Source organism: Hydra viridissima, unplaced genomic scaffold (assembly GCF_058129835.1).
Source record: "Hydra viridissima isolate aposymbiotic clone 2 unplaced genomic scaffold, HvirCarnegie_v1 scaffold_11, whole genome shotgun sequence".
NCBI lineage: Eukaryota > Metazoa > Cnidaria > Hydrozoa > Anthoathecata > Hydridae > Hydra > Hydra viridissima.
This window is the reverse complement of record NW_028324310.1, coordinates 14,920,578-14,934,336: the sequence shown is the minus strand read 5'-3', so window position 1 is coordinate 14,934,336 and position 13,759 is coordinate 14,920,578. Positions and strand designations below refer to the sequence as shown.

At 30.9% G+C, this 13,759-nt stretch overlaps 1 protein-coding gene across 2 annotated transcripts; it reads left to right on the top strand.

Moving 5' to 3' along the window:
- Positions 1-9,178: 9,178 nt before the first annotated feature.
- On the top strand, positions 9,179-11,715 carry LOC145191294 (uncharacterized). Of its 2 annotated transcripts, none has more exons than XM_090067048.1 (2): positions 9,179-9,485; positions 9,623-11,715. In XM_090067048.1, exon 2 carries the CDS (start codon positions 9,642-9,644, stop codon positions 10,809-10,811), a length of 1,170 nt encoding a protein of 389 aa, XP_089923174.1. In that variant the 5' UTR covers positions 9,179-9,485; positions 9,623-9,641; the 3' UTR covers positions 10,812-11,715. The 2 variants fall into 2 exon arrangements, with proteins under 2 accessions (XP_089923174.1, XP_089923175.1); XM_090067049.1 differs by having other exon boundaries at positions 9,200-9,332.
- The last annotated feature ends 2,044 nt before the right edge of the window (positions 11,716-13,759 follow it).

Genomic DNA, 13,759 nt, shown 5'->3' with positions numbered 1-13,759 from the left:
TTCTCGTCCTGTCTCACGAAGAGACAATCCTGATTTAAGCTTCTGAACAGCTAAATTTTCAATTTCTTTCGACACTTTCTTCATTCTTTCAATTATAATTTTTCTGTTGTTTACATTACGAATTTTAAGTTTAAATAAACCGTTTATTACTAATTGAGATATGTTTTATTTAAACAAATTAAAAATATAGCCACAAAGTATTAATTTCGCATTAAAATTAATAATAGCATAAATCGCGACAAAACTGTTGACATCTGACATTTTGTTTCAATAAATAATTTGCTATAAACACTTCTCATTCATTTAAATTCAGGCTCAAAACATGAAACTACAATTAATTACTTTTATTTTGGTATATATATATTGATATATAAACATGTATTTCAATCATTTATTTTAAAAAAGAATATTTTTCAAAAACATGTAAACACTTTTGTCGCATACTGTATATGCCTTACACATAATATCTGGTGTATATAAAACCTCACCTACATTAACTTTTCTCATAGCATCAAGATCCTCAAACCGAATATTAGAGTGGTGAAAATTTTCTTTAGTCTTTAAAAATCTAACTGCTTTCGAATAAAATAGATTTTGTTTTTAGTTAAGATGAAATTCAACAAATGGTTCCAATGTGGTCAGCAACAAATGAAAAATCATAAAAATTATTTAAAAGAAATAAAACAAACGCCAAGTTTGCAAACATATGTAAATTTTTTCTTTAATCTGAAAACAATACAATAATTTAGAAACAAGTGCATCAACTTTTTTATAGAAATTTAACTCAACAGTGGTTTTTCCTAAAACTCAACTGCCAACTGGATTAAAAGTTCTGAAATACTATCATTATAGGAGACACAGATCCTGTCAAAACAATACAAAACTTTGTCTCTAGACGTCTGTTTGTTTTTTAAATGCTTACTTGAATGCTAACTCTGTGCAATAAAGAAGGGGAGTGCATTCAGAAAAATAATCCTTGTGTTTCATATCTTTTAAGCAAAGTTTGGTTTAAGGCTGGAATGTTGTTTATAAGTCAAGAATCGCACCTACCGATAACTATAAACTAAATATTTGAGACTTCTTTTTTTATGAAGAAGATTAAATTAGAAAGACTGTGGAAAAATTCTGAGAAGCATAAATACTTTACTACCCTGGTAACTAAGGTGAACTGTAAGCAGTTCAATGCACAACTAAAGATAATACTAGTGTTTTTGACTATGACTTCATAATTGATCAAACAGTCACTAGAGTTCAATTTACTTCTGGAAAAGATGCTAAAGATGAAAGAAGAAATGAGAAAAAAGAAAAAGAAAAATAATAAGAGAAGATTGAGAATGAGGTAATAGGTTAAGAAAAAAAAGAACAAGAAAGCTTTAAGAAATATAAAATAGACTCATCTAATAAAATCAACATTGAAATCGAAAGCTCTAGGAGCAAGTTCGCACAGGTAATTGATGAAGATCGTAATTGTGTCCCTTCAGTCTTCATGTCCTTTTATGTTCCTTTAAAATTCTTCAAAAAGAATTAAAGTAAGGTATCAATATCTTTAGTTGTATCGGTCACAACAAAAAATTTAACTTCAAATCAATAAACTGCTTGCGTTTCTCCATAGTTACCCGGGGGTAGTAAAGGATGTTCCACTTTTAATGTCCAATAATATTAGTAAAGAACATTCTGTGGTTCTTTCTTCTGATATAATGAATTCATTCAAGAGCTACTTCAACCATCTGGCAAGAATAATAAACAAGTGTGGTGTTGGTAGCTTCTCTATAGCTGTATTTAATCTTAAAAAAAAATATTAAATTTTAAAATATTTTAACTGAAGGAAAACAAGTACTTGTACATTTTGGTTGTAAAAAATTAAAAAAGTAATTGTTAAAATGATTGAATATGGGAAGAATAAAGTTGAAAGTGTTGCTGTAATTCTTAGTTCCCAGATCCTTGAATTTGCTCAGTTTATCGGGATAATTTCTGTCATGGATGGAATAACCATGACTAAATTATCTCAAGCTAATGACAGCATTCTGCAAGAATAGGACTTTTTAATAAAATTGAATTTCTCTCATTTGACACAACTAGTACTAATACTGGTTAGATATTATTAAACTAAATTAAACTTGTAATATACATAACAATTATTTTGGCAGGCTTTAGAGAGTAAAGCCTATTTTTAGATCTGTCTAAACATAATTGTTTTCCCCAAAAAGGACTGTAAGTATCTGATTAAATTGTGGGTAATGTGGTTTGGAGGAGAATTTAAAGGATTTAAATTCCATGTCACTATGGCAACACACCATGATCGACATATAGCTAGAGCTATCTTTTATCTTAACTTAGCTGTTATTATTAGCTATAATTCCACAGTATCCAAAAAATTTCTCCTCTTATACTAAACTTCCAAAGATTACTCCTCGTCTACTCAACCTGGAAGAGATTAGAAATTGTGAAAATAGCTGAGTTTTACAGCTAGATTTTGCCACCAAAAAGTGCTATCGTTTCTAAGTAACTTTTTTTTAATTACTTTTTTAACCTAAAAATCCTATCCCTGACTATCAAAGTATCCAATCAGCTGTTAAGTCATAAAGTATCCAATCAATTGTTAAGTCATAAAGTTGCGTTATATATTTCAACAACCAATAGGGTTCCATAAATTACCAAAAAAGGCGGTAACTGCAAATGTTCGATTGAGAAGGTCGTGAATTCAATCAGTAGTTTAACTAATAAAAAACGATGGTAAAAAAATATTTACTAACCTCATTTCCACACTCAGTTCTGGCTCGAATAAAAAAAAAAGTAAATTGTAATACATTCAAATCCTTTTTCTGAGCAGAAAGTAGTTCTTGTCGCGTTTCGCATACATTTTACCGTTTTGACTGCCGCATTTTATTACAATTGACGTATTTTGATACAGTGTTATAGTGAATTCAAGATACGATAAATTAGTTGTTCAATGAACCACTCAATTAATAATAAACTGACAATAAAGTCACTAAAAGTGTACATTGTTAACAATATAACCTGCCAGAGAAACAAGCTTGGATTTTATTACCTAACTGATGGACGATCACGCCAACTTGTTTTTAAAGTGCTGATGGTTGTTCAATTGGACACACCCAGATTTGATTGCAAAGAGACCGTCTGTTCACATGAACTGAGGTAATGCCCATTGACTCTTATAAAACCATTATCTGCAATCCAACTTATATCTGAGGCTGTAAATAACTCTGATGTTATATCATCGGTAATCGATGATATAAGATCATAGTTACTTACAGCCTCAGATGTTTTTGGCTGAAAACATACGGGTAGAATTTTCGTATGTATGTATAACACCATTTTCCATTCGTTGATAAACTTTATGTGATCTGTATCATTAGGAAACAGTGGTGCCAATGGTGTTGGTGTAGAGTTTAGGTGTAGGGATGGGAAAGGGTATCGGTGCAGGCCTCTGTGCAAGAATAGTTTTAGAGCTCGGTGCAGGGGCTTGTTTTACCTAATTATTTAGTGCGTAATTCAACTCGTGCGAAAAAAGTGCAGCTCCAGAGACAAATGAAGAAGTAGATGCATTGGCAGAGAAACTAAATACATAACTAATCTGAGCCAACTGAGCAACGCACGCAAAAGCGCATGCGCAGCTAGCATCAGTTACAGAGCTCATTTTCCGATGCATGTAGAAGCTCTTGTATCATAGAGTGTAGTATAAACACATATTTTCGCAGACAAATAGATACATTTGCAACACGTATGACTACCGAAATTATAAATTGAGTCTCTTAGCATGTTATCAAAAATGTCTAAAACTCCATGTCATATTATAGCCAATGAAATCTACTTTATCAATTGCTGAAATAACATCGTTGTGGGCCATCTACATTTGTCTAAACCTTCATAGCTGGCTCAATTTTGTATACATTAGAGTTTAAAGTACTACTCGGTACTCGCCAGATTATGTACTTTGTGAATTTCATTAACTATATGGGAGTTTGCTGCTCACTGGTCGTCTCCGTAAAGTAAAACAAAAATTGATAACTAGTAGTATTTTTTGTGTATTATCATCTGAAATATCAATATCCGATTATACCACCGGCAATCGCACCGCTTGTGACAAACTTATATCCGATAATTTTTTGATCCTCGCTTGATGTGTAATAATCGCTGAGTAGCGGTGCATTGGCTGAAAAACTAAGTAAATTTTCGTCTGATTGTCGTCCTTTATAATTTATAACTTGCTTACAAAGTTGGCTGGCTTCTATGTAGTCTTCAAATTATCTTGCTGTGGAACCTTCTGCTGTCAATGTTGCATTAAGTTTTGCCTGAGTTTTTGTAATTATGCGAGTACATCATTATGCCGCTTCACTTCCTCGAAAGAAGCTCCATCACCACCGAGGGATCTTTTTGCGACCTTGGAGACTGTAGAGTGTAACATAGCACACTGTAACACCTGCGATCGTTTAAGAGAAGCAGTTCAACCTTGCTTCACTTCAACTTGGATAAAGCGTCGTGATGTACAAAATGTCCTTCAGATTATTTTTTTTTTTTTTGGTATTGAGAGTATAATGCTTATGCTCTTGTAAAGCTCGCTATTTCAGTTGCTATCCTAGTCAAAGCCAGCATGACAACCCAGCGTTACACAGCCACACCGCGCCTCATTCGCGATAAGCATAATACAGTTGTCATCCTACCACTCAAAGACAGAGCTTCTTTCAACCTTAACATCGAGGAAAATGGTGGTTCACTGGAATGAATACCATCGAAAAAAAAGGAAGTATCTCACTTTGAAATCATACGCAGCAATCAATAATATATCCAGGTCATAAGAATGGTCACAGTGCTAAAGCAATCAGACTTTTTTGTTATTGAACTTTTTTTTTTTATTAGGAATTTATTTTTCGCTGGTCACACTGCTAAAGCCATTGTCTTCTTTAGCTTTAATATTATAGTAATTTGCACCTCAACGGCGATCTATTGGAGGCGTCTCTTAATTGTATTTTACATTGAGAAAAAAAATGCTTGATGAACTTAAATTGGAAGATTTACTAAATTAGGCTTAATCCCTATCAGGGGTTGAGGAGTGCAACAAAGTTGCTTATGGTAATACACCCGGCATCAAACTCTATATGGAGCATGTAACTCCCTATAGTTTGATACCGAGTGTAGTTATATTATTATTTGATCAAATACAGGATCACTGTTTGAGTCTTCAGATGAGTTAAGTTAGGACGAGTTTCTTCATCTTTATTTCAATTTTAGATTTCTTTCTGGAATAATATTTTTATTTTTGTGTTAAAATAAAATCTTTTTCTCAAACATCATTAACTTTGGAAGGTCTGCTTTTTCTGCTTCTAAATGTAGATTTTTTGTTCTTTTAAATCTCCAGCTTTATTATCACAATGTAATTATTATCTTTAGGTAATACATCAGTATTGATCAAAAATTCCTGAGAATACTGAACTTTAAGTCTTGTAATATCGTTTTGTGGTGCCAGGTTCTGTGAAATTCCTATACGATATAACTCTCACAAAGCTGTGGTGTCCAGGTTGACCTGGAGAGTATACCTCTGCTCAGGAACTGTTCAAAAGATGGTCTACTATTAGACTGAATTCTGCCCTCTCCTTCGTATTTGGCAGAAACCCATCCCAATATTTTACACCACTAGATTTTTAACTTTTATTTGTGAGTGATCCGTAATTTTAGATGTCTGTTGATGTAATTGTGGATGTCTGTTTATGTCGCAGTATTCATCGTGATGAATGCTATCTCAAACTTTGATGATGCTCGACTCAAAAGCGTCTTTTTGTAAAAAATAATAGTTACCTTTGTAAGGTAATCATATAAAAATACTTACCCTCGCTTGTAAAAATGCTTAAAACAGTCAGCACTTATTGATAATGAGGAGTATGCATGAAAAGAAAAAAAAAAAAAGGATATTTTTTAAAACAGAAAACAATTTGTGTGCATGCAAGTGTGCACACTGTAATGTCATCACCGCTTATCTAGAATCAACACCTACAATCAGCTTTAAAAATCAATTTCAGAATCAACTCCTATTTTCGCACTTGGATATCGGGCGATATAATTTAATTTTATTTACTTTTCGCCCGATACTTTTACTATAGTTGCCATTGGCGACTGTAATCAAAAGTAATCATTTAAAAAAAAGTCCCCCTTTTACTTCTATTTGCGGCAAAAAAATATTTTTTTTTTTAAAAAAGTTTTTAAGCTTTTAAATTACTTAAAGAATCATTTTAACAATAACAATTCTTCAAGTTGTAAATAAGTTCTATTGTATCGTTAAGAAATATTTTTAAACTGTGTAACTGTGTACACACATTTTGATTTACCAAATACAAATTTGGTGATACGCACTTCTTATTTTCCGAAAAGTAACACAACTGTACGAAGGATAAAAAGATAAATTTAGTACAAGTTGTATTTACAACGCGATAGTGTTTAGCTGATCTTTAAGTTAATTGATAAATAAAAAAAACCCGCCAACTTTATACTTTAAGACTTAGCGCATGAACTCTGTAACTACTTATTGCAAATCTCGTATTTTAAGCTGATTCAAACAAATTGTAGCGGTGTATTGGTAATTTAAAACCAAAGACACAGTCAAATTTCCAATCGCGGCAAAAATTTGTGTGTGCATTATAAAAATCGTTAAATTCATCCGGAATTCTTATTTCATCCGGAATTCTTATTTCATCCGGAATTCTTATTTCATCATCGTTAACTTATAAGCAGGGATTAATATGCATTAGGTAAAAGAAAAAAATTCGTTAAATAAAAAAAATAACATAATTAAAAACAAGAGCTGTTAATTCGTACTTTCCAAAAAGGATAATTAAAATATGAGTTGGTAAAAAAACGCATGTTTTTTAAAAAGATTTTACATGAATAATGGAATGAAGACCAGCCTTCCTTTTGTAAAAATTTTCATCAAGTTTCTACACCATTTAGTCTTAACCTTAAGGTTGTAACAAGTAAAATACTTGAAGACTTGATAACAAACAAAGTCACCGAATCATGATGCCAAACGTTACTAAGAAAATTTAAAACGCAAGTTTCAAAATCATAAACGCTAAAAATCGTTAATTGTTTAGAAAGTCGTTAATCATCGGTTGAAAATCGTTAAAGATTTATAAAATCGTTAAAGATTTTTCTTGTTTAACTAACATCAATTTCATTGAACAATAAGAAACTTTTACAAGCCCCCCAAACTTATTGTTTTAAGTGCGCGTTTCAATTTTACAACTGATAATTGGTACAGAGACTTTCCAGAGGGCCACTCTGAGTGCAGTATATAATATATAGTATATATAATTAATTTGAGTTTATTGACTTATGAAATACTAGGCTCGAAATACACCAGTATTATTACTTTTTTTTTTTTCAACGCAATTTAAGCGATTTTGTTATAACTTTGGCAATCTTTGACGCTTCTACAGGAGCTTCAAATTTAGCGTTCAAATCAAAACAGCTGCTTAAGCACAATATTTTTAAATACTGACGATCAAAGAGTAAAAACGCGTCGATTTTAAAGCATTTTTTTTGTGTGTGTGAAAACATCGTGAGCATGAATTACAGGTAAAGCGGAGTAACGGTGTTTAATTACAAAAGCTAAATTGGAAATGCAGGTTACCGACAAAGTTTCTTACGAAAGCCAACTTTTGCATTATTTTATCTGTGTAGTTACATTTTGCCTTTTAAATACCTATCCTTTTTTCCATAGTGATCATAAATAATTTACCGCAGTTTCAATCTCCCTTCTGTCCATAACTTGTCGTGACACGGATGGTAATTACTAAAAGCTCAAAAAATATAGAAGATGAATCTGTTAAATTTCTGTTTAAACTGAATATTTGGTTTTTAACATCTGTGATTTTTTGATAAATCCTGTAAAAATAGTTAACAATAATAATCATAGTAATATTAAAAGTAATAATGAAATAATAATGGTAATATTAACAATAAAACCAATAAAAGTAATAAAAATATTAACAATTAAAGTAGTGTTTAGAGAAGGGAAGGTTAAGTTGGCTTCATCTTTTTTTTTTTAAAAAAAAAATTTCTGGCTGAAACCTGTTTTTTTAAAAAGTAAACGGTTAATCAGTCAGTTATCATTTTCTTAAAGATCATAGAAATTTGAATTTGATATACTCATTTACTTAACATTATAGAATTTGAATTTGATATACTCCTTTACTACTTTTTGCGATTAACACTGAGAGCCATCCAAAAGTAATGGGTACTAATTTTCAAGTGTTGCGACTTTTATCAAAAGAAGCCTTCCTTTCTCGTTTATTCTTGCACTACGTTTATCTTAATGGTTTTATTGTTGCTTTTGTTTTTGATTGAACAAAATCTTTTAATTAACAAAATCTATTGTTTACTGATTGACAGAAGCGATTCATTCTATTGTATGAAGTAAGTTGCTTTCTTTTGCGAATCGAGATAGAGATAAACTTTAATGATATAAATGAAAAAGAAAAAGCGTTGCGGTTCAACAATTTCTTATTGATTGCTAAATGTTTATCATGCCATAATTTATTTGAAGGGTACTTCGTTGGTCAGAAAAGATGAGATGGTCTTTAGGTGTAACAAACTTTAATGATCAATCCCTGATTTAGAATTTATGATGAAGGATTGATACATCTTTTGAAATGTGTGCTGCAATAAATTTCACTTTACGCCATTTTTTTGGTTTATAAATTAACATAAATTATCATTCTTGATTTCAGGAATTTATCTCATGTCTCAAAAAGCAATATTTTTGATGAATGCATAACTCAAGTATCAACATAAAAAATAATTTTTAGATTGCTTTGCCGCCTTTTTCTCACAACTTAACAATTAAAATGCTTTTGAGTAGTTCTTATTTTAAACTTAAGATTTCTAGTTGATATGTATAACTGATATCAACTTGAAAAAACTTAAAATCCTTTTGCAAATTTTTTAAAATTATTTTATTTGATTTGAAAAATTTATTCAATGAAGTTTGTAAATTAGTTCATAGCAGTTCAGCGTAATTTCTAATGTTTAAAATCTGCTATGGAGTGCGACAAACGCATGTTTTCTCTTTTCGGTTACTAATCTGTTCATTTCAAAACAACTGTTCGACAGTTTTTTTATATTAACATGTACTATATAGTACTCAATCCTTTTATAAAAATTAATTAAGTGAATGCGTTCGAGGTTGCTTGGACTTGATTTTGATTGGGGTTTTAGCTGTCAATCAAGCGTGTTAATTACTCAAAGACAATAAATCCCATTTACATTATTTGATACGAAAGCAATGTGCGTGTCGTGCATTGGAAACAGATTCTGAATAGGTGACTATTATTCGTCTTTTCATTCAGAAATTATTGTCGTTGTTGTTTTACTTTGTTATAACTGGTACCGAACAAGAGATTTATAGAAGTGGCTTTAAAAGAAATCGGAGAAGTTCTTGGAACTCGTAAACCAGCGGAAAGATAAACCACGAGGTTTGAGTAGCAAAGTTGAAAAAAAAAAAACAAAAAAAACAAAACAATATTCCACATAATAAATAAATACGAAAATAACGAAACTTAATAACAATTAAAGTTAACTTTTTAACCAAAATAATTTAGTGATTGTTTAGAAATCCGATTTCGGCAATTATGGCCACTGCCATTAATGTTATTCAACATCCCACTGATGCGAACAATGACAACCATTTAAAGCAAGCTGGCTACAACACATCACAATCTATGCTTGTCCCTCAAAATTTAAGCATATCTAATCGAGTAAATTCTTTGGTTTCAGATCATGATATTTCAAAACAAGATGACTTTGATAAGGTCAAAAGACCTATGAACTCATTTATGGTATGGTCTCGTGAGAAAAGGCGGAGGCTGGCTCATGAAAATCCTAAAATGCATAATAGTGAAATAAGTAAACGTTTAGGAGCAGAATGGAAAGTTTTAACTGAGGAAGAGAAAGCCCCTTTTGTTTATGAAGCAAAGCGTTTAAGAGCTGAACATATGAAATCTCATCCAGATTACAAATATAGACCACGACGTAAGGCTAAAACTTCGTCAAAAAAAAACGAGCATAAAATGCCTCATGTACTAGGTACTGATGGGAAACAAATTTTTATGCCAACACAGTATGCTTCTGGGTATGCAATAACTGGTGGTATTAACTACCCAGTACCATTTAATGGTTATCTGTCAGCTTTAGTAAATGGACATGAAGCATATGCAACTAATACATCACCTTCAACTGTCTATGGATTTGCACATGGAACTGCAATTGCAGTTGCCAGTACAATATCTCAATCACCTCTACCTTCGTCAACTAGTTCTTCAGTAACAGCTGCAGCTGGGTTGTCTGCTCAATACAGTGTTGTACATCCAGGTGCAGCAACATACATGTACAGCCCATTAGGTTTCCCATACCTAAATGGTGCAGCAATGGGTGCTTATGGAGGTCAACCCTATTCACAGGCTGTGACACTTAAAACAGATTCATCATCTATTGCTGTTTCAACTGAAAAGGGATCTGGTAATTTATCTATGCATCATGATGCTATTCGTTCAACAATGGCACCAAGTGTTTATTACCCAATTGGTATTTATCCCACTGCTGTTGATCATAATTGTAATATTACATCTTATGATCCAAAAATGCCATATGCAACAATGACTTTACTAGAACAATCTCATGGAAATGTAAAGCGTGAACAAAATCGAGATGGAGCATCCCATAATAATATTTCTGATGAGCACCAGGGTCGGAGAGTAAACACACCAACATATTCTGTTTCATCAAATTCTGCAACACAGTAAAGTGTTATTAAGTTTAGAATAAAAATTGCCTTAATTGTCAGCAACTGCACATCAGAGGACTTGTCTATAAAATGATATGTCATTTCCAGTTTTGATAAATTCATAATCAGTTCTGCCTAAAGAATTCATATAAAAGTGACCCTGAAGCATTTGTTAAATAGTTTCCGATCTAAATTTATACAGTGATGTATCTTTTATTGTTGATGATACAAATGTACTTGATGCAAAACAATTAAAACTATTTATTTTTTTAATTTGCTTGTAGAAACTGCATATTTTTAAACTTACTTTTTAGTATGTTTTGGCCATGTCCTTTAAAATGATATTTAGAGTTTATATGTATATATTGAGCTAGATACCTAAGCATATTTTGTTTACTAAGTGTTCTACTTTATCAGATGCTGTGATTACTAAAGAGATGCAGCATAGGAACACTGGAATTATTTTTATATTTGTTGTTGTTGTTTATGCCCTGAGATATTTTCTTTGATAGATTCTCAATGTTATTATATAAAAGCATAATATTTAGTTTGTTTGATTTTTAAGTCAAACAGGAAAATTATTTGTCTATTCTTTTTAGTTTTTTCTCTTCTAGTGTTTTAGTTTTTTCCCATAAATTTAATACTATTTATTATCATTTTTTAACATGATTCGATTTTTAGTAATAAGCTCTTGATTCTGTTTGCCAGTTTTTTAAAAACGGTTTGTCGTTGCAGGCCTTTTTTTTTTTTTTTTTTTAAAAAGTAAATTATATTTTTCAAAATTACAAAACTTTGTGTGTGGAAATATTTTACAGTTTTCACATTATTTTATTATGTATTTTTATGTTCAATTAATGTTTCTGTTTAAAAATAATGTAGTGAACTCTTGTAAATGAATTTTGTAAATGTAAAGAAACGAAAAATGTTTCATTAATCGTTTGTTAATAGTTAATCCAGGAGGATGACTATTTTACCGTCAAATGCGCAAAAAAAAAAAAAAAAAAATTGTCGCAATGAACAAACCGAAATATGTTGATTTTTTAAATTTCGCTTTTCTTAAAGGCAAGAATACTGGAAACAACACATGTGTATTTGGACAACGAACAGCTCAAACATTTGCTGAGGCAGATGTTTTCAATTGTCTTGTTGATACAGATGTTCAAATCTCTCGGGATTTACAGATTGCTAAAAATCTTTTCATCTCACCAAAGGTAAGTAACCGGTCTCAGACAGTAAGAAGTCCAGATTATTGCTCCAGTCTTTTTTAGAACCTTCAATAAACAAAACTGTAGCGTGACGGTAAAAAGGTTAGATAAATTCCTTGTCATAAAAACACCATTCTTATTTCATTCGAGAAGATACGATAAAAATGATATTGTTTGTTCTTACTTGGTTGCAACAAATTAACACTGATTTGAAACTTTATTTTACAAAAAAAAAAATCGAAGCTTCATTGCCTATTAATAAGTCAGTTAAAACTACGAGCCAAGTTAATTAACTTTTCCGGATTAAATATACTTTTGACTCTTAATAACCGAACGTTCATGAAATTCGCAAGATGATGTAAGCAGAAGTATTTGTAAACTGGTAAAAAAAAAAAAAAAAAGTTCAATTAAAGAAAAAAGAGAAACCAAAAGATTATTTTTTTCAAATAAAGTTTTAACAAGCATTACACTACATTACAGTTTGAAAGTTTTCTTCACGTAAAAAAAGTTAACTTTCATTTTCCCCTAGATTATTCAAAATCTCCCTATTGATTCAAAAATTTTTTACAACAATATCTTTAAATTATAAAAAACGCATATAATCTAAACACTAATAAATGCAACTTCATTCAAATTTATCTAAGTTTGGCAATCACTTACAACACCAATAACTTCAAGAAAAGTTCCCTAATTTTTATAACTTTAAACACGTGGATTTTTATAAACTAGATCCCAGTACTGCATAAGCTTGCGCTAAGTAATTGGCTTCATTAAACATTTCATTCGCTTTTTGCTATCGTTTAAGATGCAACTTAATGCATTATTAATGTTTTCATCAAAGGAGATGAGATTTATAGTAAAGTTATGATCAACGCAAAGCATCTTTCCAATCTTTTATTATTTAAAAGATTGTAACCTTTATTAAGTAGAGGCGATTTTTCTTTACGATAACTACGTTATAAATATATCGAGTATCGAGTTTGTATTTTACGATAACTACGTTACAAGTATATCGACTATCGAGTTTGTATTTTAGTCTCCATCGTTTTCTTCTTCGTTTTATCCCCGTAAAGTTTTAGAAAGAAAAATATATGGGCGCATATGTTTTTAATTTTGATTAGGCCTTTAAATAAATTATAATTATTAAGTCTTAGTGAACAAACAAGCACACTCCTCTAGATCAATAACGGTTTTTGTTGACAGGAGCCATTATTAACTAAGCTAACCGTGATAAATTAATAATCTTCGTAAAACTTTGGAAATTATCTATCGACCGAAAAAAAAATAAAAGTTAAAAGCTAAAAAAGTAAAAGTCTTTCTATCAATCGCAGAGCATGATCTTAGTTGATTTTTTCAAATTTTTGATTTTTTAAAGAAGAATTTTTTTAACCAGAGTAAAAAAGCGGCGATTCTTTTAGATGAAACGAACGATAATTCGATGATTTTTTTTTCGTTGCGCCAGACTTTTTTTTTTGTAATCCGTAAAGGCAAAAAGAAACTTATTCAGATAAACGGCTTACATTTATGACATCACGCTACTTTACAAGAAAATGAATTTTTTTAAAATTTTATATTTAAAAAATGATCATTAAATTTTCTTGTTAAATCTTCACTTTGAAATAAAATCACAACAAAATCTACCGATTGCAAATCTCGGCGACGGGAAAATTCAATGAAACGGTGACGGATGAAACGGCGACGAGGAAATTTACAAATTGAGCTTCAAGTTTTAAAGGTCTCAGATTTTCGTTGAAAATTTTGA

What these genes read in the sequence shown, in the direction of transcription:
- LOC145191294 (XM_090067048.1), top strand. Translation starts at nt 9,642, where the DNA reads ATGGCCACTGCCATTAATGTTATTCAACATCCCACTGATGCGAACAAT.